General features: G+C 41.4%; 3 protein-coding genes across 6 annotated transcripts in view; 2 read left to right on the top strand and 1 right to left on the bottom strand.

The window, feature by feature from the left end:
* Positions 1 to 840: 840 nt before the first annotated feature.
* Positions 841 to 16,362, bottom strand: LOC110497717 (complement C1q tumor necrosis factor-related protein 4). 3 transcript variants are annotated; one of them, XM_021574038.3, is made up of 2 exons: positions 16,226 to 16,362; positions 841 to 2,768 (listed from the first exon to the last, which is right to left on the bottom strand). In XM_021574038.3, exon 2 carries the CDS (start codon positions 2,665 to 2,667, stop codon positions 1,681 to 1,683), a length of 987 nt encoding a protein of 328 aa, XP_021429713.2. In that variant the 5' UTR covers positions 2,668 to 2,768; positions 16,226 to 16,362; the 3' UTR covers positions 841 to 1,680. The 3 variants fall into 3 exon arrangements, with proteins under 3 accessions (XP_021429713.2, XP_036812568.1, XP_021429704.2); XM_036956673.2 differs by lacking the exon at positions 16,226 to 16,362 and adding an exon at positions 15,024 to 15,406; XM_021574029.3 differs by lacking the exon at positions 16,226 to 16,362 and adding an exon at positions 5,126 to 5,364.
* Positions 15,374 to 24,981, top strand: LOC110497727 (ubiquitin-conjugating enzyme E2 N). The gene is made up of 4 exons (XM_090209480.1): positions 15,374 to 15,534; positions 20,434 to 20,680; positions 22,729 to 22,869; positions 23,597 to 24,981. Exons 1-4 carry the CDS (start codon positions 15,505 to 15,507, stop codon positions 23,641 to 23,643), a joined length of 465 nt encoding a protein of 154 aa, XP_090065606.1. The 5' UTR covers positions 15,374 to 15,504; the 3' UTR covers positions 23,644 to 24,981.
* The window catches only part of LOC110497714 (diphosphoinositol polyphosphate phosphohydrolase NUDT4B), a 31,781-nt gene continuing 29,840 nt past the window's right edge, over positions 24,975 to 26,915 (top strand). For both annotated transcript variants that reach the window (XM_021574013.3, XM_090209477.1), the window contains exon 1: positions 24,975 to 26,306. In XM_021574013.3, coding sequence (XP_021429688.1) covers positions 26,208 to 26,306 — 99 coding nt within the window. In that variant the 5' untranslated portion in view covers positions 24,975 to 26,207. The remainder of the gene's footprint in view (positions 26,307 to 26,915) is intronic.

Here is a 26,915-nt window from a genome sequence, read left to right as displayed (position 1 = left end):
AATCTTTTTTCGGATCATCTTGTTGACTTTGAAAAGTCATCAAAATCATTGTATAAATCATATCATAGCAATATCATCCTTGATATGTAGTTGTGTGTCTTCATCCTCGAACTCTCAACGCTTCACAGATTATGCTCATAGAAGAGACAAACAGGGTCAGGTTTCTGTACAAACAGGGTCAGATTTCTGTGCATTCAGAATCCGGTTGCATGGCTCAGTAGCAGTGACTGTGTGAGGTTTAAATGAGTGTCTGATATTGGAGAATCCACTGCTAGTTGGTGATGGATAATGGTGGCTGAGCTGGAAGCATTGGGCCTCTCATAGGATAGGGTGCAAGCTGCAGCCAAAGATAGACTCCAGTGGCAGAAGATTTTTGCAGCCTCATGTCCACACTTGAGATGAGGAGGACGGAGTAAATACTGCTTGTTGAATTCAGAACAAACATTGCCTGCATGTTGTATGTCAAGCAAAGTTATAAAGTGCTTTGCTAAAGTCTATGAGGCTTCAAGGAGTGCCTGTTCAAATTGAGCAAACTGCACCCGAAGTCAACTACTCAGGTTCAGCAATGTTACGCTCTTTTGAACACATATCTGAATATGAAGTAAGCTATGTTAACTACCTACTACCTGTGGTACTTACTGCATTTATCTCTGAATTACTGTATTGACAATTGTTTATGTCATGCAGATGTGCTATTTACAAAATGGATAGCGATAACTCATCTGAATTCTTACATCAAATCTGAACAATGTTTTTGTTTGAGCTCAGGAAAGAAATCTCAGATAAACTTGAGAAAGGCTTGAGAATCGCTAACACTGGTAGAGAATGTTGAGTTCCTGATAATCTTGTAAAATGACCTTTAATCAATATTATTTCACTATGTATCCAGAATACATCAAACATTCATAACTACATCACATTCAGGTTATCTAACTCCATACAGTCAGTCAGGCAAACTATACAATATTTACACAATAGTCTCTACTCAGTGCAATCACTACAGAAGTTAAAGTATTAAAGGGTTTTATGAGTCGTTCTGAGACTTGCATAAACATCTGCTCAGTAAGGATATATAATTCTGTCACTAAAAAATGTCTGTAAATATAAAGATTACAAAGGAAAGCTCTACTTATTATAACTCATAGTCTTTGGTGAATGAGAAAAAAAAGTCAATGAGATTCATGAGGTGTCCAAGGAATCCTGATGGTCCAGCATCATATACTAACATATTGCCTATAACTTTGGTTTAACGCAGCCAAACACAAAACATAACATTTTCCATCGTTTTACAGAAAATGTGCTTATAATAAGAAACATTACATGATTATGTGTGATAATGTCATAAGCTTGTCGATGTATCAACAACAAAAAATGACTCACAACACCATCTTGTGGAATGGTATAACACTTCAAAGAAAATGGCTATTTAATCAATAGAAGAGCAAACAAATGTGTATCTGTGAATAAGATATGTACATCTTTGCCCCATTTTTCAACGACAGCTGCTGCTGTTGTTCAATCCACACCCAGAAAGTGACTGCAGCGGTTCTACACAAAGCCTATAAAGCATTCACACTTTCTCAACTTTGGTTTTGTAACCATAGCACCATGTACATTTGAAGGAGGGTCCAGTGTGTTTTGAAGAACTCAGAGCTCTCAGACTTGAGTTCTGTCCTAGTCCTAGTCCTGGCTGGCTGTGGTGGTGGGCTCAGCGTCTGGGTAGACCAGGAAGCCTGAGAAGGTGGTGTAGCGTCCCTGGTTGCTGTAGATGGCATAGCGCTCATCCTGCTGGCTGTAGAGCCACACAGTGTCCCCTCTACGCAGTGGCAGCAGCAGACTCTGGCTCTGCATCTCCCTCCTTCTGGACATGTCCTCGTCGAACACCATGGCCTGCACCTCGCCATGGCCCGTCATCAGCTTGACTGACACTGCCCTGTGCGGATGCTTCCCCACCGTGAAGGCAAAGTAGTAGGCCCCAGGGTAGCGGCAGGTGAAGCGGCCCGACGTCTTGTTGAAGTGTGCTCCGATGTTGACGTACTCCACGTCGAAGGTCAGAGGCTCCTTCTCTTGGTGCCCGCCACCATTCTCCCCCAGGACCGGGGATGTCCTGGCCACGGAAAAGGCAGAGCGAGGCTCTTCAGGGGCCTTAGCACTACCGCTCAAGCCATGCCTGTGGTCTCCAGGAGGAAGGCAGTTGGGGTTGGGGTAAAGCTGCCCTGGCAGGGACAGGTGGTTGTTGAGATAGCCAGGTGCGGGGATGTCAGGGTACACCAGGTAACCGGTGAAGGTAATGTAAGGGCCAGCGGTGCTGTAGAGAGCATGCTGAGGACTGTCCTGCAGCATCAGCCACACTGTGTCCATAGCCCTCAGGCTGATCATGACACTTTGACTCTGGACCTTCCGCCCTTTCTTTTTGTAGTCATCGTAGGCCATAGCCTGCACCTCCTGCCCATTCTTCACCAGTATGACAGATAGCATCTTCTCGGGATATTTCCCCACTGTGAAAGAGAAGTAATAAGCCCCAGGGATTCTGCAGCGGAAGTGGCCGGTATCTGGGTTGAAGTCACTTCCTGCGTTGACCAGGAGCCTGTTGAAGGTCACAGCCTTCTGGGTGCCTCCTAGAATGCTATTGGTCCGTGTGGCCGAGAAGGAGGAGCGGAGGCCCATCGTCACAGGAGCTACATGGAGGGGTGTGACCGACCCCAGGAAGCTGAGTATGCCCAGTAAACAAGCCAGGTGCCAAGGGCTGCTCCATGATGTCCGTTCAACTTGGAGAGATAAACAACAATGAGTAAAAATACTTCCTTTTCCTTCAAAAACAATTTACAACAGTTATACTGGCTATTCTATTCTAATTTTGCTTCAACCAGCTGTTTCATTGTAACAATGTGGCTTTTTTGTTATTGCTTGGAAACATCAAGCCACAGTTTTCTTCTTTGGCAGTCTACCTTATTAACTCCAAACTTTCACGTTTTTGAAAAGATAATTCTTTGTGGATTGTAAAATGTTGTACCTTATACAGTCAAATTGGGCAAAATAGTTTCATTCCTGCACAGCATTTCACAATGTAAACCTTTTTTATTTTATTATTCTGGTAAAAAAAGAAAGATTGCGCAATGTGTCAATGTGTGATGGGCCGGCTGAAATACTATATGACTGGGTTAGGAAGTCTGGTGGAGCCCTGTCAGGATAGATCCTGCTCATCAAATCAGATGCCCTGTGGAAGCAACAGCTCCTCTAATTCAGCTGGTATTGTCTGTTCTCTCTGTGCACTGAGAAAACGGACTAGATTAGACCCTGGTTCATCTGTTCCTGTGTGTCTGGACAATGGAACATTTGGGATGGGGAACAACGTGGGGCAGGGCACCAAGGGTAGTGTGGGTTAGAGACCATTTTTTTGTTGTATAAAGCCTTTTGACATGGTGGACAATTTGCGGACGAAAGATCACAGTGATACCATGGGAAGGATATGTTGTGGGTCAAATGTGGGAATGAGGTTGTTTTCAGGACAACAAGCCTCAATATTTTATCATTCTGTTATACATTTATATATTTTTGAATCTTGATTAGATTCATTACCAAAAGTATGTGGTCACCTGCTTGTCGAACATCTCATTCCAAAATCATGGGTAGTTGGCCCCCTCTTTGCTGCTATAACAGCCTCCCCTCTTCTGGGAAGGCTTTCCACTAGATGTTGGAACATTGCTGTGGGGACTTGCTTCCATTCAGCCACAAGAGCATTAGTGAGGTCTAGCACTGATGTTGGGTGATTAGGCCTGCCTTGCAGTCGGCGTTCTAATTCATCCTAAAGGTGTTCGATGGGGTTGAGGTCAGGGCTGTATGGACCTTGCTTTGTGCACTGAGGCATTGGCATACTGAAACAGGAACGGGCCTCCCCCAAACTGTTGCCACAAAGTTGGAAGCACAGAATCACCTAGAATGTCATTGTGTGCGTTAAGAATTCCCTAAGGGGCCTAACTAAGACCGAACCATGAAAAACAGCCCAGACCATTATTCCTCCAAACCCAGATTTGTCCGTTGGACTGCCAGATGGTGAAGTGTGATTCATCACCCCAGAGAACGCTTTTTCACTGCTTCAGAGTTCAATGGCAGTGAGCTTTACACCACTCCAGCCAATGGTTAGCATTGTGCATTGGGATCTTAGGCTTCTGTGCGGCTGCCTGGCCATGGAAACCCATTTCATGAAGCCCCCGACGAACAGTTCTTGTGCTGACGTTGCTTCCAGAGGCAGTTTGGAACTCGGTAGTGAGTGTTGCAACAGCCCTACATGCTTCAGCACTCGGCAGTCCCATTCTGTGAGCTTGTGTGGCCTACCACTTTGTGGCTGAACCATTGTTGCTTCAACACGTTTCCACAATAACAGCACTTACAGTTGACCGGGGCAGCTCTGGTAGGGCAGAAATTTGACAAACTGACTTGTTGGAAAGTTGTCATCCTATGACAGTGCCACGTTGAAAGTCACTGAGCTCTTCAGTAAGGCAATTCTATTGCCAATGTTTGTCTATGGAGATTGCATGGCTGGGTGCTCGATTTTATACACCTGGCAGCAACCGGTGTGGCTGAAATAGTCAAATTTACTAATTTGAAGGGGTGTCCACATACTTTTGTATATATAGTATATACATTGTCACTGAAATCTGTGTGTTTCAATAAGTTGAACTCTGTGAAACCTATACTGAAAGAACAGAACAGTTGACAAGCGAGGCCAGTTTTATCAACTGCCAAAACTCGAACTGAAAATATAGATATTTATTTTTACTTCAAGAGAATATTCAAAAGACAAACTTTGTTCTTCTATTTAGTGATGTGGAAACATTTCGCCCCAGAACATATTTTAAGATATGGCAATTACAAAGAAATCAGTGTCGAAATCAAATATCATTACAATTCAATCAAACAGTAAACTCTTACAAATTATTTGAATGAGGTCAGATTTAGTTATGATTCTTACAGAAATACAGCAGCAACAATCCCATAGCTCTTACATCTCTCAAGCCATCTCAGAAAATCCTAACTTCTGTATTGGAACCTTTATATATAGTCTATGTAATTGACATGATAGCTAATGACAGAGAAATACAAACAGTACAAGTGTGGGTCCTACCTGTTCTCGTGTGCTGGTACAGAGTGTGCATGTCTGTAGTCAGCCTTGTCTGCATGTCTGTAGTCACCTTCTCTCTCATCAGCCTTTCCCCAAAGTCCCTACCACAGTGCTGCTTAGCTAATGTCTACCCCCCAAGCCTCACTGTCAACCCATTGAGCAATGGTATATGTCCATTGGGATGAGTAAAGAGGTGGAGCTCCATGGGTGCCATTTTACACTGCTGACCCCTGCATCCTGGTCTGGTAGTTTATCATTGAAGGAAGGAAATACATTGGTTTGTTTAGTCTCATACGGGAACAGAACATCTAGTCCACATTGTGTTGAGTTTATAATCCTTAAAAACAACCATTATGCTGGTTTTAAATTGTAGAGCACAATAAAGTGGTCATAGGCCTACCTTTTATAAATAAAAAATAAAAGCATATAGACCTTTCAATTGGCCCCTCAGCAAGAAAATACTTACACTTTGAAATTGATCCAAAAGGGACAGGGTGCCTGTGTGATGGAGCCAAAGCCTACCATGTCTATTTCACAACAACAGTAGGACTAACATGAAACAAAATTAATCACAGATGTTTTAACAAGCATCGCTGACTTTATCTCATTCATGTCCATAATGGAAATTTATAATTTATGTTGGCACACATGTTCTCTGAGCTTACTGATGGACAAATCTGAAGACATGTTTTCAATCGGCCAAAGCACTTGTCTACAATGGGAGTTTTTGTTTTGATGTTGTACTATATTCAGTCTTTGGACACATTGGGTTACTGTTTTTTATAATTTCATGTGAATATATGTTCAAATTGTCAGATCTTAAAAATGTTTGCTATGTAGATTGTCCAGACCAATATATATACACATGAAAACAATATCTAAAGAAATCCACACACACACCTATAGCATATGCAGTATAAGCATATTCAATGGAGTCATATTACAGCTTAATCTCTCTTTCTCTCTTTCTCAGATCTTAATAATTGTCTGGACCAATATACAGTACCAGTCAAAAGTTTGGACACACCTACTCATTCAAGGGTTTTTCTTTATTTTTACTATTTTCTACATTGTAGATGTAACGTGTACGCTGGGAGTCAAAAAGCAAGTGCATGGGGGCCCGACGAGCCGGCTGAGGCATGGGAGCCTGACGAGCCGGCTGAGGCATGGGAGCCCGACGAGCCGGCTGAGGCATGGGAGCCTGACGAGCCGGCTGAGGCATGGGAGCCCGACGAGCCGGCTGAGGCATGGGAGCCTGACGAGCCGGCTGAGGCATTGGAGCCTGACGAGCCGGCTGAGGAATGGTAGCCTGACGAGCCGGCTGAGGCATGGGGAGTCTGCCGATCCAACTGAGGTTTGAGAACCTGTCGAGACAGTTGAGGCATGGAAGCCTGATGAGCCAGCTGAGGCATCCCCGGTTACTTCGGCAGCGGCAATCGGACCAGACGTAACCAAAATAATACAAAATATCCCTGTTGCTTCCCTTTGGTGAGCCGTTATTCTGTAACGTGTACGCTGGGAGTCGGAAAGCAAGCGCAGTTGGTGACTTTAATAAGTTTTATTTAATTTAACCTTTATTTAAACTTCTTATGGCTGGGGGGCAGTATTGAGTAGCTTGGAGTAAACGTAAAGTAAACGGCCTGCTCCTCAGTCTCAGTTGCTAATATATGCATATTATTATTAGTATTGGATAGAAAACACTCTGACGTTTCTAAAACTGTTTGAATGATGTCTGTGTGTATAACAGAACTCATATGGCAGGCAAAAACCTGAGGAGAAATCGAAACCAGAAGTGAGAAATCTGAGGTTGGTATGTATTCAACACAGTTCCCATTGAAATCCCCTTGAGATATTAATAAAGTTGCACTTCCTAGGGCTTCCACTAGATGTCAAACGTCTATAGAAATTTGAATGAGGCTTCTACTGTGTTGTGGGACTGAAAGACAGCAGAATGAATCAGGTGTCTGGCAGTCAGCCATTTCTTGGTCACGTGCATTTCACATGATAGCGACATGCGTTCCATGGCTCCTCAAGACAAAAAGGAATACTCCGGTTGGAACTTTATTGAAGATTAATGATAAAAACATCCTAATGATTGATTCTGTACTTAGTTTGAAATGTTTCTTCGACCTGTAATATAACTTTTTGAAGTTTTTGTCCGAGGTAATGCTGACCAGAACGAGCGTTTGGATATGTATACCAAACGCGCTAACAAAAGTAGCTAATTGGACATAAATAACGGACATTATCGAACAAATCAAGCTTTTATTGTGGACCTGGGATTCCTTGGAGTGCATTCTGATGAAGATCATCAAAGGTAAGGGACTATTTAGCATGTAATTTATGGTTTATGTTGACTACAACATGGCGGCTATCTTGACTTGATTGTTGTGAGTGCCGTCTCAGATTATTGCATGGTTTGCTTTTTCCATAAAGTTTTTTTGAAATCTGACACAGCAGTTGCATTAAGGACAGATATATCTATAATTCCATGTGTATAACTTGTATTATCCTCTACATTTATGATGAGTATTTCTGTTGAATCGATGTGGCTATGCAAAATCACTGGATGTTTTTGGAACTAGTGAATGTAATTTATGAACTTTATCAAACAAAACATATATGTATTGTGTAACATGAAGTTCTATGAGTGTCATTTGATGAAGATCATCAAAGGTTAGTGATTCATTTTATCTCTTTGTGCTTTTTGTGACTCCTCTCTTTGGCTGGGGAACACTGTGTTTTTCTGTGGCTTGGTGGTGACCTAACATAATCGTTTGTGCTGCTTTCGCCGTAAAGCCTATTTGAAATCGGACACTGTGGTGGGATTAACAACAAAACTACCTTTAAAACGGTATAAGATACATGTATGTTTGAGGAATTTTAATTATGAGATTTCTGTTTTGAATTTGGCGCCCTGCACTTTCACTGGCTGTTGTCATATCATCCCGTTAACGAGATTGCAGCTTAACTGGGCTGTGTTACGCATAAATCGAACATTTAACAATATAACAAACACGAGTAAGGTATAGACATGAAACACATAACCAGAAACAATAATGCATGGGGAAAAAAACAAAGGGAGTGACAGATATAGGGGAGGTAATCAGGAAGGGGATGGAGTCCAGGTGAGTGTCATGACGCGCAGGTGTGCATAACGATGGTGGCAGGTGTGTGTAATGATGAGACAACTGGCGCGTTGAGTGCGGGAGAGGGGAAGCGGAGTAAACGTGACAGTAGAAAAGTAGTGAAGACATCAAAACTATGAAATAACACATATGGAACCATGTAGTAACCAAAAAAGTGTCAAACAAATTAAAATATATTTTATATTGTTCAAAATAACTACCCTTTGCCTTGATGACACCTTTGCACACTCTTGGCATTCTCTCAACCAGCTTCATGAGGCATGCTTTTCCAACAGTCTTTAAGGAGTTCCCACATATGCTTAACACTTGTTGGCTGCTTTCCTTCCCTTTGCGGTTCAACTCATCCCAAAACATCTCAATTGGGTTGAGGTCGGGTGATTGTGGAGGCCAGGTCATCTGATCCAACACTCCATCACTCTCCTTCTTGGTTAAATAGCCTGGAGGTGTTGGACCATTGTCCCGTTGAAAAACAAATTATAGTTCCACTAAGCGCAAAACAGATGGTGTGTCGCTGTAGAATGCTGTGGAAGCCATGCTGGTTCAGTGTGCCTTGAATTCTAAATAATTCTAAATAAATCACTGACATGTCACAATGTCACCAGCAAAGCACCCTAAAACTATCACACCACCTCATCCATGCTTCACCATGGTAACCACACACGCAGAGATAATCCGTTCACCTACTCTATGTCTCACAAAGACATGGCGGTTGGAACCAAAAATCAAAAATTTGGACTCATCAGACCAAATTTCAGATTTCCACTGGCCTAATGTCCATTGCTCATGTTTCTTGGCCCATGCAAGTCGCTTCTTCTTATTGGTGTCCTTTAGCAGTGGTTTCTTTGCAGCAATTCGCCCACAAAGGCCTGATTCACGCAGTCTCCTCTGAACAGTTGATGTTGAGATGTGTCTGTTACTTGAACTTTGTGAAGCATTTATTTGGGCTGCAATTTCTGAGGCTGGTAACTCTACTGAACGTATCCTCTGCAGCAGAGGCAACTGTCATGACGTTGGCCTGGGGGTAGGTTTATTACAGTCATAAATACCTCTCCCCCCTTTTTCCTCTCTCTACCCTACTGATGTTACATTTGAAAACCCTTTGGTTAACATAGAGATTCTGGGAACATCAGAAGGTGGGGGGAAATGAACTATATTCTGGTAATTCGACCAATTGAACATACAGTGCCTTGCGAAAGTATTCGGCCCCCTTGAACTTTGCGACCTTTTGCCACATTTCAGGCTTCAAACATAAAGATATAAAACTGTATTTTTTTGTGAAGAATCAACAACAAGTGGGACACAATCATGAAGTGGAACGACATTTATTGGATATTTCAAACGTTTTTAACAAATCAAAAACTGAAACATTGGGCGTGCAAAATTATTCAGCCCCTTTACTTTCAGTGCAGCAAACTCTCTCCAGAAGTTCAGTGAGGATCTCTGAATGATCCAATGTTGACCTAAATGACTAATGATGATAAATACAATCCACCTGTGTGTAATCAAGTCTCCGTATAAATGCACCTGCACTGTGATAGTCTCAGAGGTCCGTTAAAAGCGCAGAGAGCATCATGAAGAACAAGGAACACACCAGGCTGGTCCGAGATACTGTTGTGGAGAAGTTTAAAGCCGGATTTGGATACAAAAAGATTTCCCAAGCTTTAAACATCCCAAGGAGCACTGTGCAAGCGATAATATTGAAATGGAAGGAGTATCAGACCACTGCAAATCTACCAAGACCTGGCCGTCCCTCTAAACTTTCAGCTCATACAAGGAGAAGACTGATCAGAGATGCAGCCAAGAGGCCCATGATCACTCTGGATGAACTGCAGAGATCTACAGCTGAGGTGGGAGACTCTGTCCATAGGACAACAATCAGTTGTATATTGCACAAATCTGGCCTTTATGGAAGAGTGGCAAGAAGAAGGCCATTTCTTAAAGATATCCATAAGAAGTGTCGTTTAAAGTTTGCCACAAGCCACCTGGGAGACACACCAAACATGTGGAAGAAGGTGCTCTGGTCAGATGAAACCAAAATTGAACTTTTTGGCAACAATGCAAAACGTTATGTTTGGCGTAAAAGCAACACAGCTGAACACACCATCCCCACTGTCAAACATGGTGGTGGCAGCATCATGGTTTGGGCCTGCTTTTCTTCAGCAGGGACAGGGAAGATGGTTAAAATTGATGGGAAGATGGATGGAGCCAAATACAGGACCATTCTGGAAGAAAACCTGATGGAGTCTGCAAAAGACCTGAGACTGGGACGGAGATTTGTCTTCCAACAAGACAATGATCCAAAACATAAAGCAAAATCTACAATGGAATGGTTCAAAAATGAACATATCCAGGTGTTAGAATGGCCAAGTCAAAGTCCAGACCTGAATCCAATCGAGAATTTGTGGAAAGAACTGAAAACTGCTGTTCACAAATGCTCTCCATCCAACCTCACTGAGCTCGAGCTGTTTTGAAAAAAAAAATAAGAAAAATGTCAGTCTCTCGATGTGCAAAACTGATAGACATACCCCAAGCGACTTACAGCTGTAATCGCAGCAAAAGGTGGCGCTACAAAGTATTAACTTAAGGGGGCTGAATAATTTTGCACGCCCAATTTTTCAGTTTTTGATTTGTTAAAAAAGTTTGAAATATCCAATAAATGTCGTTCCACTTCATGATTGTGTCCCACTTGTTGTTGATTCTTCACAAAAAAATACAGTTTTATATCTTTATGTTTGAAGCCTGAAATGTGGCAAAAGGTCGCAAAGTTCAAGGGGGCTGAATACTTTCGCAAGGCACTGTATATCTGTTCTTAGTCTCTACATTTTTTAAATGGGGCATGCTTATTTAATATGGTGAGGAAAGCACTTTTGAGGAGCAACCAGGCATCCTCTACTGATGGGATGAGGTCAGCAAGCAGGCCTTCAGGATATGTATTATGCTTTACCATTACATTTACAGTAAATTACATTTTGTAATGCATGTAAATTCACAAAACATGTTACAGCGTTCTTACTGTTCTACCCTCAGAATTGACAGAAGACCCTATGGTGGTGGAAATGGTAGAGGGACGGGAATGACATAAGGCTGTCTTAAATAAAGCAGGCCATTGAGGAGAACAATGACACCTTCGACAATGTGGCATCCATCAGCCTACCAACAATCGCCCGCCTTTTGAAGAGGCACCAGGTATCTATGAAACACATTTACCTGCTGCCCTGCCTTTTAAGAGAAACAATGACCAGGTAAAACAACTGCAGGCCGAGTGTTCAGGTACAGCACTATACTGTATACTGTATTACTGTTACTATTTGATGCACATGCTACTTCACAATATCATATTGGAACTATACTGTAAAAATAACTGACCAAAATATATTTTTAGAGGATGATGGTGCTTGATGCTGCTGTGAACCATCACAAGTATATCTTTGTTCATGAAGCGGCTTCAACCTGGCCAAAAACTAAGTCAACGGGCAACCGTCCTAGTCCCTGGACAATGTCGGTTAAACATCTCTATGTGCGCAGCTATCTCTGAAGATGGTGTGGTAGGATGTAGGCCATTACTTGGATCCTACAATGCTGCACACCGCATTGTGTTTCTCAATTAAATTGAGCAGGTCTATCAAGCTGAAGGGGTCACCTACTGTATGTCATTGTGTGTGACAATGTCAGGTTCCACCATGCAGAGGTGGTTGAGGCATGGTTTTGGGCCGATCCCCGATTCCTCTACTTTCCTCAACCCTATTGAGGAATTTGTTTCAGCATGGAGGTGGAAGTGTGTACGATCACTTCAGGAAACAGCAGAGGGAACACCCCCCTATCCACATCGATGGAACAGTAGTGGAGAGGGTAGCAAGTTTTAAGTTCCTCGGCATACACATCACAGACAAACTAAATTGGTCCTCTCACACAGACAGCATTGTGAAGAAGGCGCAGCAGCGCCTCTTCAACCTCAGGAGGCTGAAGAAATTTGGCTTGTCACCAAAAGCACTCACAAACTTCTACAGATGCACAATCGAGAGCATCCTGGCGGGCTGTATCACCGCCTGGTACGGCAACTGCTCCGCCCTCAACCGTAAGGCTCTCCAGAGGGTGGTGAGGTCTGCACAACGCATCACCGGGGGCAAACTACCTGCCCTCCAGGACACCTACACCACCCGATGTCACAGGAAGGCCATAAAGATCATCAAGGACATCAACCACCCGAGCCACTGCCTGTTCACCCCGCTATCATCCAGAAGGCGAGGTCAGTACAGGTGCATCAAAGCTGGGACCGAGAGACTGAAAAACAGCTTCTATCTCAAGGCCATCAGACTGTTAAACAGCCACCACTAACATTGAGTGGCTGCTGCCAACACACTGACACTGACTCAACTCCAGCCACTTTAATAATGGGAATTGATGGGAAATGATGTAAATATATCACTAGCCACTTTAAACAATGCTACCTTATATAATGTTACTTACCCTACATTATTCATCTCATAGGCATACATATATACTGTACTCTATATCATCGACTGTATCCTTATGTAATACATGTATCACTAGCCACTTTAACTATGCCACTTCGTTTACATACTCATCTCATATGTATATACTGTACTCGATACCATCTACTGTATCTTGCCTATGCTGCTCTGTACCATCACTCATTCATATATCCTTATGTACATATTCTTTATCCCCTTACACTGTGTACAAGACAGTAGTTTTGGAATTGTTAGTTAGATTACTTGTTGGTTATTACTGCATTGTCGGAACTAGAAGCACAAGCATTTCGCTACACTCGCATTAACATCTGCTAACCATGTGTATGTGACAAATAAAATTTGATTTGATTTGATTTAAATATAGTACAATACAGAAACTGTTGTAGTTCACAAACGACAGAATTGCATAATATATAGTGCATTTGGAAAGTTTTCAGAACCCTTGACTTTTTCCACATTGTTACATTACAGCATTATTCTAAAATGGATTAACCCTCCCGTTGTGTTTGTTTCATGTTAATTAATTCTGTGTTCCCGGTCTAAAATGACCGCCCCATTATAGCTGATTTATAAATCCATAATATATTATCACCTAATATTGTGTTAGATCTTTTCATCAACTTAAGTTATTGTGAACATTACAAGTTTTGAACTTCTATTTGCTATGTATAGCCTGTAGGCCTCATTGACCTGAGCTCTTACAACTCGTTTTTGAGTAAAAAAAAAAAAGAAAAGCATATATGGATTATTTTGACTATAACAAATACTCAGATGAAACATATTGTGTTATTTACCACAGACTACTTTGTGTCAAAGTTTAACAAGGACTCTCTCCTCCTCGCCAGTGTCATGATCAAAGATATAATCAAGAGCCTCACATACAGTATATGTTTGGTCATTGTGCTGCCACAGAATGAATTGTGAGCAAGGCCTCAAAAAAGCTTTATATACCAGGAACACAACAGGTGTACAAAAGTTAAAACACCCCAAATGTAATAAATCATCAAAATGTATTTTGTGTGTTCAGATGCCCTGTGTGGACAAAGGCATGGAACCTTATTACAATCAGATTTAATTAACTACATTTTTCAGAGAGAACTTGTAAATTGGTCCAATTTGACCGGAACACAACAGGAGGGTTAAATAAGCAATTTTCCTCATAAATCTACACACACCTCAGACTGGAGTAAAGGTTCATCTTCAGCAGGACAATGACCCAAAGTACACAGCCAAGACAACACAGGAGTGGCTTCGGGACAAGTCTCTGAATGACCTTGAGTGGCCCAGCCAGAGCCCGGACTTGAACCTGATCGAACATCTCTGGAGAGACCTGAAAATAGCCGTGCAGCGACGCTTCCCATCAAACCTGACAGAGCTTGAGAGGATCTGCAGAGAAGAATTGGAGAAACTCCCCAAAATCAGGGTAGTGTCATACCCAAGAAGACTTGAGGATGTAATCACTACCAGAGGTGCTTCAACAAAGTACTGAGTAAAGGATCTGAATATTTATGTAAATGCTTTATTTATTTTTTAATACATTTTCTAAAATTCTATAAACCTGTTATTGCTTTGTCATTATGGTGTATTGTGTGTAAATTGATGAGGAAAAAAATATTTAATCAATTTAGAATAAGGCAGTAACGTAACAAAATGTGGAAAAAGTCAAGGGGTCTGAATACTTTCCGAATGCACTGTATTTGGCATATTGGGGCTTAGGACAGGTCAAATAACAATACTATGCTTTTAAACAATTTAATTCTGAAATATTCCATTGTCAACTATGACACTGGAAGTGTAATAGATAATGACAATCTTAACATTTCAATGTGGCTTGTCTAGATACTTGGAACTAAATTGAAAAAATATATAAACACAACATGTAAAGTGTTGGTCCCATGTTTCATGAGCTGAAATAAAAGATCCCAGAAATGTTCCATTCGCACAAAAAGCTTATTTCTCTCAAATGTTGGAGCACAAATGTGTTTACAATCTGTAATATAGCCCTTTTGTGGGGAAAACTCATTCTGATTGTACTAAATATAGTACAAGGATGTGAATGAAATGGGGACCTGTCCAATCAATCACTGTCACTTATCATACCCATTAACTATAATAAAACTACATTTTCCTTAATCTTTAATGATGGTCTCATGATGCAGAACTGCAGAACACCAGAAGAAGTGTGAGCGCGCCTTTCGCTGTCAATGCAAACGAAAGAAAAGAAGCAAGAGAGCTACAGCAAAGATTTTTATAACTTACCCAAGATAGACCACAGCCTTTCCAATCGGAACAATGAGTCATATTTGGCAGAACAAGCTGGGTGGTGGGCAGAGCCAAGGACAAGCTAGTGAGATCATATTGGCGCGTTCTCGTAAACGTTTGCGTGTTTCCGTTAGGGAACGTATACTATGTGAAGTGCGCGTGTGCAATACCTACATTTTCCTTTGCAGTCCTTCTAAACAACGCGATTTAAAAACAACTTCGGCAAAGAGTAAAATCTACAAAATGTAGTTCACTCTGTTCATAACATGATTTAGTTTTAAGAACAGAAAACTGTATTGAGATCAAATGTTTCATCGGCCAAAATCCATCTCGTTCAACTCCCACTGGACTTCCTCTCACTGCCATATGTGGAAGTGAGTGGAAACGCCAAGCGGATGCTTCACATGTATACATCCGGTAATATATCTATCTCATTGTTCTATCTGTGGTTACAGCTAAACCCCGCAATAAAGACAAGATGGCAGGACTGCCCCGCAGGATTATTAAGGTAATTATTCAGTGATTTTGACTGAATATTGTTGTTGTGTGTGACAGATTCATAAAACGAGCAAATGCTGAAAAGGCTCTGTACTGTTAGCAAATTAGTTAGATTGCATTTGCACTAGCTGCAAAGTTAACTACTTCCGTTTCGTCCCTGTTCCATAACCGAATAAGTATCTAAGGGTGGGTTAAATACGTCCACGCTTGTTAAAAATGGCGGATAAATGTGGTGTTTGTTTATTCGTTAATACACTATACACCGTGAATATAGCATATAGCCGAAAAAGCGTTAGCAATCACTATAACTAGCTAGCTAAAACGTTAGCCAGCCACCCATTCCAAATAGGCTAGCTAACCGCAAATGTGTTGCAAGGAATAAACAATCAATTGAACAGCCTATTCTCTTAATTGTGCCACAATATAAACGGCTGAAATGTTTATTTTGGGCTAAATTGCCCATGAATAAAACATATACTTTAACCTTTATTAAAGGGTCAATTTAGCAGCCTATTTACTAATCAAAACATGACCATTGTGGCAGATATTTTCCGCAAGGCCTGTGTTAGCCAACTAGCATAAGAAGTTATAGGCAGTGGGCAGGAGACACGGATAACTGCGTACATACTTGGGGGCCAGGGCATAAGCAGGATTTCAGTTTAACTGAGCTTCATTGAAATGGATAGTTCGATTCCACTTACCAGTCAACAATTTCTCTGATTAGAAAGCTAGGTAGTCATGACACCCATTTGATAGCAGTCAGGGCAATAGTCCAAGACTCAACAAATGTTTTTGTTTAGCTAGCTGCACAAGGATTATAATTATATTTCAGACATCGACTATGCAGCAGGGTAGCCTAGTGGTTAGAGCGTTGAACTAGTAACCGGAAGGTTCCAAGTTCAGATCCCCGAGCTGACAAGGTACAAATCTGTTCCTAGGCCGTCATTGAAAATAAGATTTTGTTCTTAACTGACTTGCCTAGTTAAATAAAGGTAAAACATAAATAAAAATACGCTAAAGAAAGTGATGAGGCCTAGATACACCAGTATGCTAGTACAGTGCCTTCAGAAAGTATTCATATCCCCTGACTTATTGCACATTTTGTTGTTAGTCTGAATTTAAAATGGATTAAATACATTTTTTGTTTCCGTCACCCATCATTGTAAATAAGAACTTGTTCTTAACTGACTTGCCTAGTTAAATAAAGGTAAAATTAAAATAAAACACTGTGTGTATGTATATTTCAAATATCAAATATTTCAAATATTTTACCAACACAAGATTTTTAGGCCAGCAATCTACACTGGGTGGCCTACAAATCTTGTGTTGGTAAAATATTTGAAATATATATATACATACACACAGTGTTTTTATTTTAATTTTACCTTTATTTAACTAGGCAAGTCAGTTAAGAACAAGTTCTTATTTACAATGACGGCCTAGGAACAGTGGGTTAACTGCCTTATTCAGGGGCAGAACAACAGATTTATACCTTGTAAGCTCGAGGATTCGATATAGCAACCTTTCGATTACTGACCCAACGCTCTTAACCACTAGGCTACCTGCCGTACCAGTCGAAAGTTTGGACACTCATTCCAGGGTTTTTCTTTATTTTTTACTATTTCCTACATTGTAGAATAATGAGTGACATCAAAACTATGAAATAACACATGTAATCATGTAGTAACCAAAAAGGTGTTAAACTAATCAAAACATATTTGAGATTCTTCAAAGTAGCCATGAAACATAGACTTTCTTAGTCAAATTTGCAGGCTTCCAAGAAAAGTTGCTACTAGTTGGCCTATATCCTACGGTTCTTTTCAACATTTCAATCTTGATCCCCTCCCACAAAAACAATGTCCCCCCACACAGGGAATGTTGAGCTGTTGTTCCCTTTCCCAAGTTCATGTCCTGTGCCATTGCAAGTTGTCATTGAATCAGTGCTGTTGTGCTAACAGAGAGAAGGACAATCGTGCAATGGTGGCGGGGGGTGTGTGAGTAAGGGAGGGAACACACATGATGGTTACATTGGTTTGATGTGGTGGGAAAAGGAGACGTTCTGGGAACTGTTCCCAGTGAGCTTGGCCCCCTGAGCCCCTATGAGTGTGCGACTGGTCCTGGAGCCACTCACTTGTCTGTGTTTGGACTGTGTGTTTTTGTCTGTGGGTTATCTGAAACATTTCAGGAATCTCGCTCTGAGTTGCATTTGGGGAAATAAAAAACAGCAGCAGTGGCTGCTGCTAGGCAACTACCCCCCCCCCCCCCCCCCCCCCTCTATTAGTTGTCTGTCAAAGCTGCCTGTAGTATAGATCTAGGCTAACACAGTAGATTTATTAAGCTACATTGCTCTATTGACCTGGGATGTCATTCAGCCTGACCTGTAGCATCATCATCGTAGAGAGAGGCTATTTATTGTCTGAAGAGTTCTTGTTAGGATTATGCACTTATGTTAAGTATAAACTCATGAAATGAACATTTCTAAAGATTGGTATTAGTGTTTTAGGCTTCCATTTAGGCTGTTTGAAAAATAGATATAGGCGAGTGAAGGGGAATAGGCCTAGACCTGTAAAAGTCCATTGTTATTGCTGCACCTGCAGTATTCCTTCAGTGGCTCCTTGTTGTACACCTCTCTGGCTCAGGTGTGTAACCCAGTCAGCCTCATGCATACCATAAGGATGTATCAGATTCCTTTTGCTCCATCACATTGAGATGGGTGTGAGTTTCTACAGGTCACAGCCCTGAGTCTGGGACACTTGGCTGCCACGATGAGCTAGTCAGCCTATAGTCTGATGACGTACTCTTGCTGCTGCAGTGGTTGATGGGAAAGTTAACCCTAGTTGTCACCTGGGTCGTATTCCTTAGGACACGCCACAGAACAATTTTTATAAGCATTTGAGGGGGAGGGGGGGTGGACGGACAAATACAGGTCGTCATTTCCTGTTTCAGACAGTTTTCTTCTGTATTGGTGCTTAATAATAATAATAAATATGACTGTGTCACCTCCAAAAGCCCTTAGCACATTGCAGAGAATGAGAGAAATCTGACTCAGCTGCCTGATATTCTGCTTCAGGTGCTATTGCAGCCAGCTACGGGGGGGGGGGGGGGTGTAGGCTTGAGTGATATACTATATACCGGGGTATTTCCTGGGTGTGTGATAGGCCACTGAATAAGTTAAGTAGGACTAAAAGAAATCTAAGATGTCAAATAAATTATATCTAGCTCCGTGCTCCTGCTACATGCACTTGGTTTGCTAAGTGGCTAGATTTCTAGATCTTGGTTACAGCAGAGACATTCAAACCCCTCCTGGATCAAGATCCCTGTTGCCTAAATTGTTTTGTGTGTAGAATAAAAAATAGTTTATTTTGTATATTTTTATAGCGGCCCTTGTGTGCACTACCGGTAATACCGGTATGGTACTGAAACGGTATGATAATTTGGATACCGCCCAACCCTTGTGTGTGTGAGAGAGAGAAAGGAGAAGACCACAATGCACCTCTTGGCAACAGGTCTCCTTTGTAAGCAACTAGGCTAAGCGTAGTGAGTCACTGGTTGCTGCCAAGTTGGAGGTGTGGCCCAGGACAGGGTGCTTGGGTTTTTCCCATACATTTGATGGAGAATTGTTAGGCTAGATATTTTTGGCTGTAGGCGATGTCTTTGAAAGATTGATCAGTACTAACGCTGATTAAAAAAAAGGGTAAATCTAAAATGTGCCATTTTTCTTCTATTGTTAGGGATGAGCTAGCAAGGGAACTTAAACTTGTCTTCTGAACCATGATTACCACCACTAGATTGATAGATTCCAAATGGGAAAGCACAGAATGAACATTGTGGCAGGTAGGCTACATGCTAAGACAACTACAGTACGCTTCCTGAAAAATGAAACCTTTGAAATATTGAAAGTAAGCAAAGGCAATGTGAAAGTGAGGTATTTGTCACAGTTAACAGCATGCTTTTCAAGAGCTACTAGAGGGATCAGGGCAGGCTCTATCTAGGCCATGTGTCAGGAATGACATGGGACAATCTGTCCTCTTGGAGGACGTGTAAAGGACAGTGGATGTCCCGTTCGTCAACTGATTGCTCAGCGCGCTGTTGACGTCTGGCTGCTGACATTCTCATACGGCCGGCACTCTTCAGGGGTGCTAATTACTCTCGGCAGGCAAACACTATTGGTGTGTCCGAGCCTTTAGGCTGCTTTTCACATAGGCTTGGCCTAACTTAGGTTCTCTGTTCTAGTCAAGACAAATACTCCAAAATCACACAATGGCAAAGGTGCATGAAGATGGAAGAATTTAGATTTTAGCACTGCCCACAGTGTTCTTAAACTACGGCGCGCGACATGGTTCAATGTGCCAGTAAATTCACTTTTTCATTTTTTAAATTGCTGCAGTCTTGGAGCTAGAATTTGGATCATGTATACTATGCTAATGCTTATAAACAAAACAGTAATGAAGAGTAGTGTACAAAAGGTGAACTTAGCAAACAAGGTATTTGTTCCAAGAATATGGGGGCCGCCGTCTTTAAGCATCTTTGCCATTGTCACTGGCTACGTCCTGATTCCCTGCCCTTCTCCCTGTCATGGATTTCCAACCATTGGACTGGTATAAGAATAATAATATATGCCATTTCTCAGGTGCTTTTATCCTAAGCGATTTACAGTCGTGCATATATTTTGCATACGTGTAGTCCCGGGTGTCAAACTCACTATTCTGGCGTTGCAAGTGCCATGCTCTACCAACTGAGCTACAGAGGACATTGGCTGGGGGGAGTTTCCTCATTAGAAGGGAGTATGCAATTACAAACTTTGGGAGAAGGGTGAAGAATCAGCCACTGTACCTTTCCTCACTGTGATTTTGTGTCTGTATTTGCATAGAGGTATACCCTGTTTCTATGTCTGTTTTTTGTTTGTCAGGAGACTCAGCGCTTGATGGCTGAGCCTGTCCCAGGCATTAAGGCGGAGCCTGACGAAGGGAACGCCCGCTACTTCCATGTGGTCATCGCCGGGCCCCAGGACTCACCCTTTGAAGGTGGCACGTTTAAACTTGAACTCTTTCTCCCCGAGGAATACCCCATGGCAGCTCCAAAAGTACGCTTTATGACCAAAATATACCACCCCAACGTAGACAAGCTGGGAAGAATATGTCTAGACATCTTGAAAGGTAAGAAACGCTTGACTCTGTTTTGCACCAACATGGTAGCCCGGCATCCAAAGTCATTTTGCTACGTTTCACAGTTGTTTCAGTTCATGTTAAATTAGTTCATGGGGAGCATTTCAACATGGTAGCCCGGCATCCAAAGTCATTTTGCTACGTTTCACAGTTGTTTCAGTTCATGTTAAATTAGTTCATGGGGAGCATTTCAACATGGCAAGTTTTGAAAAAAATGATTTATTTTTCAGTACAACGTGGCTGCTTGAAAATGAAGATTTTGGCCTTAGATTGTTAGCAATAATGGAGCAAATGATGTCAGTATTGAAAATGTTGAGTAGGTAGATGTTGCAGGTGCAGCTGATACAGGGTCAGATATTTCTTTCATACCCGTAATAGTTTTGGTTAGGTTTGGGAAGGGATGCACATTTCTGTCAATTTTGCTGCAGACTAACTGACCCTCTAACCGGTCAACAAACAGTAAAAAAAATATATATATATATATATAAAAACAGTAAAATTAGGTGGCCAACAGAAAATACTATCAGAGATCTGTATATAATGACGAGATGCTTATGTTTCCACCCTAACAATGGGAGTCGTCCCAAGGCGGGGAAAGCAGACGACAAATTTAGGCCCAAAATAATCCCATAGAATTGCATTGGACTTATTTTAGACAGATTTTGCGAGAGTGAAACCTCTCACTTCGACTCTTCCTCTCTGATACTAACGTTATTTATGCATACAAGGACCTGACATTTTTCAAGAAGAGTTTAATGGAAACATGCAACGTTAGCAAGCCAATAGTCTTACAGTCAAAAGGCCTATTATTGAACATGCAACTCTTGTAATGAAGCAGCTAATAAAATGTAATTCTCAAACATTTGGCTAAATGTCATTTGCGGAAAACACAGTTCTAAACAGCGCACCTAATGTGAGCAGTTCCATATGTGACAGAGATGAACAGCTCTGTTATAAACTTAGAAAGAGGGGGACTCTAATAGCAACTACTAGGATGGGTTGCAAATATGGCTAGGATTGTGCCTTTGGCTTCTGGACAATGAAAGAAAGTTGATATGAAAACCAATATAACTGGAGAGAAGGGCTGGTTAATGGCAGTCTTTATAAAATAATTATCTTCTATGGATGGATTTTGATAAGGCTACTTTGAAGCAAGGTAAAACATTATTTGAAGTGAAGTAAAACGTTCAGGTTCCAAACAATTTTAATGCCTCAAGCTCACATTGCAAAGTGGTGGGTGATCCGCTGATAGTAAATGGTAGGCAGGCAAAAGCATATGCATCTGAATGGGGGGCGTGCTTTACGAGTTGAGATTGAGAAATAAAAATGCCTACTTTTTTAAAATAGTGGCAACCAACGTTATCTTATTCTAGGTCTGACATTTAGGGATGTCTACCTTTCTGGAAATATTATTTACCTTCATAGCTTGTTCTCCATCTTCTTTTGAAATAGGGAGTCAATTTGTTTTCAGCACTTTTATTTCTATGACTGATAAAATGTGTTCTCATGGCTCCCTCTGCAGCAGACATCTGAAACGTGGAACATCAGTTCCAAAGTATCATGATAATATCATATCCTGAGGTCCCTGGCAATTCCCAGCCCTAATATTTGACCTGTTTTATCATCAAAAGTATTTAGGTACAATCCAGGTGACTGATAACAGATACTGGGGATATAAGACCGCATTAACTGTCTGTCACATTGCTGCAACTGCTCTGTTTCTCTGTCATACACGGCATTAAGTTCAGGCTTGTTAGTGGGACAGGCCTGGGCATTGTTTCCTGCCATATCCCCACTGCGTTAGAATCAAGAGCGAGCACTATGAGGGATTTGCCTTTTTAATCTCGCTCAAAAGATCAAGAGCCTCTCCGATTACACTTTTGACCTCTCACTCAAGCCGCATCTCCCCATTGCTGTGACATGCCTAACTGCCTATCCACTGCCACATCACTCAAAATAGAAACATTGCTCAAACCTCTCTCCTGCCACCCTTGCTCCCCCTTTTTCCTCCTTCCTTCATCCCTCAAATCTCTTCACAGATAAATGGTCTCCAGCCTTGCAGATCCGTACTGTCCTGCTATCAATCCAGGCATTACTAAGTGCTCCCAACCCTGATGATCCTCTAGCGAATGATGTTGCGGAGCAGTGGAAGTCCAATGAAGCTCAAGCCATAGAGACGGGTAAGTCTAGATGAAGCCCGGCTCTGAGGGGAGAGTCTATAAGGACACTCATGACCTGCAAAACAACTAACTAAATTCTAAAGCTGACCCTTACCATAACCTAATTTTAACCGGTTCTGAAATTAAATCTAGTTTTACAGATGTATCCAGGTGTATTAAATCTAGTTTTACAGGAGTATCCGTATAGCCTTTTCCGACTCCTACCCCCTCACCACCCCCACTTGCCTGGGTCGTGTTCGTTATGGCATGCAATGGAAACGTTAAAATGTTTGGCACCAGAAAGGGAAAATGAACTATTCTTTTTAGACAAGTCCAGGTAATCTTCCCTGTTTCAGTCCGTTTTATTGTGTGGTGTCTAATGAACACAACCTTGTTAAAATTGTACTTCAGTCTCTAAATGTAGGCTACCATTCAGCTAATCCAACACTGAATCATATTGTTGAAGATGCTTTATCTTGCTGGTAACTATAGATGCTACTTCTAATAAAGTCATGACTTCCTTTGATAAACATTTAACTGTTATATTGTAGCTTTTTCACTCTGTAGCCTATCATGCAAAACAAGTACAAATGTGACAAAGTTAACTTGAAGCCTCAACAATTCTATTGGAAGACTAATAATGAACTAACTCTCACCAGTCACCAAAGCATGTTGTTTTTTAGAACAGACTATAATGGACCTAGTCTTGCTTTCTGACCTCATCTCTCTTCCTTATTTTGTGTTGCAGCCCGGACATGGACCAGGCTTTACGCTCAAAACAACATAGAAGTGTAGAAAACGTAAAACAAGCGGAAAGAAACTGAGCGGGAAGTCAGTGTGAGAACACACTCCTTATTTCTGCCAAGACCTCTTCTTCCTACTTCATTTGCATTTAAAGGACACCGTCTTGGAGGGAAAAAAAGGTATTATTATAATAAAGTAAACATTTAAGGAATATATTAAAAAAGAGGAAAAAGACAAGTAAATTGGTGATTTTAAATGCACATACGAGAAAAAAACGTAACTTGTCGTCTTTGTCCTAACTCACTACTGTTCAGATGCATGGGCAGCCAGGGTTGAGATCTAACTCACTACTGTTCAGATGCATGGGCAGCCAGGGTTGAGATCTAACTCACCACCTGGCTTTATTTTCCATTGATTTGGGAGGAAACTGCCAACCTCTGCTTTTAACTAGCTTCGTACAGAAAATGTCAAAAACAAAGTGTTTGTCTGTCCCATGTTTTATTCGGAGGGGGTGGGTTGGAGGGAGACAGTCTGGGTTGTTGTCCAAGATGGCCAAACTTTTAAAAAACTTTTCTTTTAACTTTGTTTTCTCTTGTGATGCTGGTTGTTTAATGAAATCCGCTGATTAGCCCCATGTAGTAGAGACACCCTTTGAGACCGGCTATTGTTGGACTCATTACCCTGTTGAAGGCCACAACAAAATCAACATAGCGCCTGCTAAACCACTTTAACCTGAAATACAAAGTAATGATATAACGACTAAACAATGAATCTGAGCCTGCCACCATCACGTTTAACTGTTGCAACCGCTGTCCGTGTAGAGACCCTAAGGTAGTCTTGTGGTGGAGGGAGGGCAGTATGGAGTGGGATAGTGGTGGCGGGACAGGAATTCCATAACTTCTGTATTAGGAATATATTGTTTTTCTCGTCTCTCCTTTTTATTTGATATGGATGTTTTCCTGACATCGGGCTACATGGCTCTTTTAGCTTCTTGTTCTTCCTGTTTGTCACAATCTAATGCAACAAGACACAACGGTTTACTTCCTTCCCATGGCATTAATTTCTGAAAAGTGTAATGCGTTGTAAGTTCTGCAGTGTGTGTGTGTGTGTGTTAGGGGTAATTTTGTTCGAGGAGGTTGGGGGGAGTTAAGGGGTAATGGGGGAATTGCAGGAACTAACTACAAGAGATCAATGAAGGCTTTTGTCTCAACTGTCAATATTGGTATTTGGTTTGAAAAGTCTGTATTCAATTCACTGTTTGTAAATTCATTATTTCTATTGAACTGGAGGGGTCGTGGGGGGGCACGTTTTCCTGTTCTCCAAATGGTAGGAAAACAGTCCACCTGCATTTTTTTTCTGTAAATAAAATCTGTTGATTTAATAAGAAAATGTGTGCCTTTGTTTTTTGAGGAAGTAAAGATGGCAGGCTAGGACTTACGGTATATCCTCAATTCTGTTGTTGAATTGAATACATTGAAGTCAACATAGGTCAGATTCAACAGTGAAGCATGACTGCCCTTGGGTGAATTCAGAAAGAAGAGTAACCCTTGCTTATTGCCAGACGGTCTTAATCTTTACTCTGGTCCTAGATTTTTTGGCAATTACTGAATGTATTAGTCTATTCTTCAATTGATATTGTCAAAGTCAGCCACCTCATGGTGATACAAATAACATTTTCTCACGCCTTCAAAATCTATTTATATTTTTCTGTGCATATTCCCTCATCCAAAACAGCAGGGACACTTAGAATTATTGTGTAGCAGAGAAGGTGTCTCGTTATTCGGTTTACCACTAGAGGACAGCAATGTAACGTTAAGGTTGATACTAGTTTTTGTTAGTGTTGCAGATTTGACTGAGCTGGCTACAATGTAAAATGTATTGGTGGTGAACTGCATTCAGTCTCGGCGCTTCGAGGGCAAGAGTGCAGTGTTTTCTTATGGACCTCGAAATGGGGAAATTGACTTGCCCAAGAAGAACCAGTTATGCCAGATTTTAAAGTAGATTTACAGTTAACCGTAGTTCCGTTAACTTGGAAAGTAGACTGACAACTGAGTGCGTTTCATTTTAGCTTGAGATATGCCTAGTTATTGAAATGTACAATTCCATGGTAACAGTGATGCTGAGATGTAATTTTAAAATGTATTCTAGACAACCAAATATTGCAAAGCTAAACAAACCATACAACTCTATGCACAATAACGGCTTTGCAACCTTTGGTTTTTGTTTGACATTTTAAAGGGACAAATATGAGTCATCAAATTGTTAGATGGAATTAACCACATCTAATCGTAGCATGGCGCTGATAGGTGGACACCGCGCAGTACGGAGGTCAGCAGGTTGCGGTGCTCGCGGACCACAGTGGTTTGGCGTAGGGAATATGTGTGTTGACAACGGCAACCAGCATGTTCGGCAGGCAACACTCCGGGATATGCGATGCTTGTATGCGAATAGATGAATAACGTTTAAATTGGATCGCTGAAGATTTCTTTGGAGATATTGTGTGCGTGGTTTCTTGTTTCTCTCTTGGCCTAGTAAAGGCACTTGACTTGATCTGGTTAGATCCCCCATTCACACCACCTTTCGTATTTCGTTGGAGCACGGAGATTGCAGAATATATGATGAAGTTTAAACCCAACCAGACGAGGACTTATGATGGTGAAGGTTTCAAGAGACGAGCGGCATGTTTATGCTTCAAGAATGAAAAAGAGGACGAGGTATGGATGGGACTCATTAAAATCACGTCACTTCGAGACAGCTACGACTTTTCGTATCACTTTAGAACCTACGCGGCAGGTTAGAAAAATTAACGTAGCAGGATAGGAACATTAAATTACGGTTTGCGAAAATGCTCTCCAAACCTGCTACAAAAAGTCACTTGTATGTAAGTGGCGTAGCTTTAGGGAGTCCCAGGCTGAGAGTCGAGATGATTGGTTAGATATGGGATAGATATTCACATTACTGACTCATCACAAGAACACGGCTTATTTAACCAAGTTCAAATGACAAGTTCCTTAAGATTTTGTCTACCTCTGTGACAAATTCCAAAGTCAAATCAAATATTATTTGTCACATGCGCGGAATACAACAGGTGCAGACTACGGTGAAATGCTTACTTACGAGCATATTTTCCAACAAAAATGCAGGAAATAGTAACACAATAAAATAATAACGAGGCTATATGCAAGGAGTACCGGTACCGAGTCAATGTGCAGTACGGGGTAGTTTAGTGTTGAGATAATAGGGGTAAAAGTGACGAGGCAATAAGGATAGATAATAAACAGTAGCAGCAGTATATATGGAGAGTGTGTGTGTGCATAGAGTCA

Source organism: Oncorhynchus mykiss, chromosome 2 (genome assembly GCF_057628025.1).
Source record: "Oncorhynchus mykiss isolate SJ-2025 chromosome 2, ASM5762802v1, whole genome shotgun sequence".
NCBI lineage: Eukaryota > Metazoa > Chordata > Actinopteri > Salmoniformes > Salmonidae > Oncorhynchus > Oncorhynchus mykiss.
Note: the sequence above shows the minus strand (reverse complement) of the source record. Positions and strands in the feature narration are given on the sequence as shown.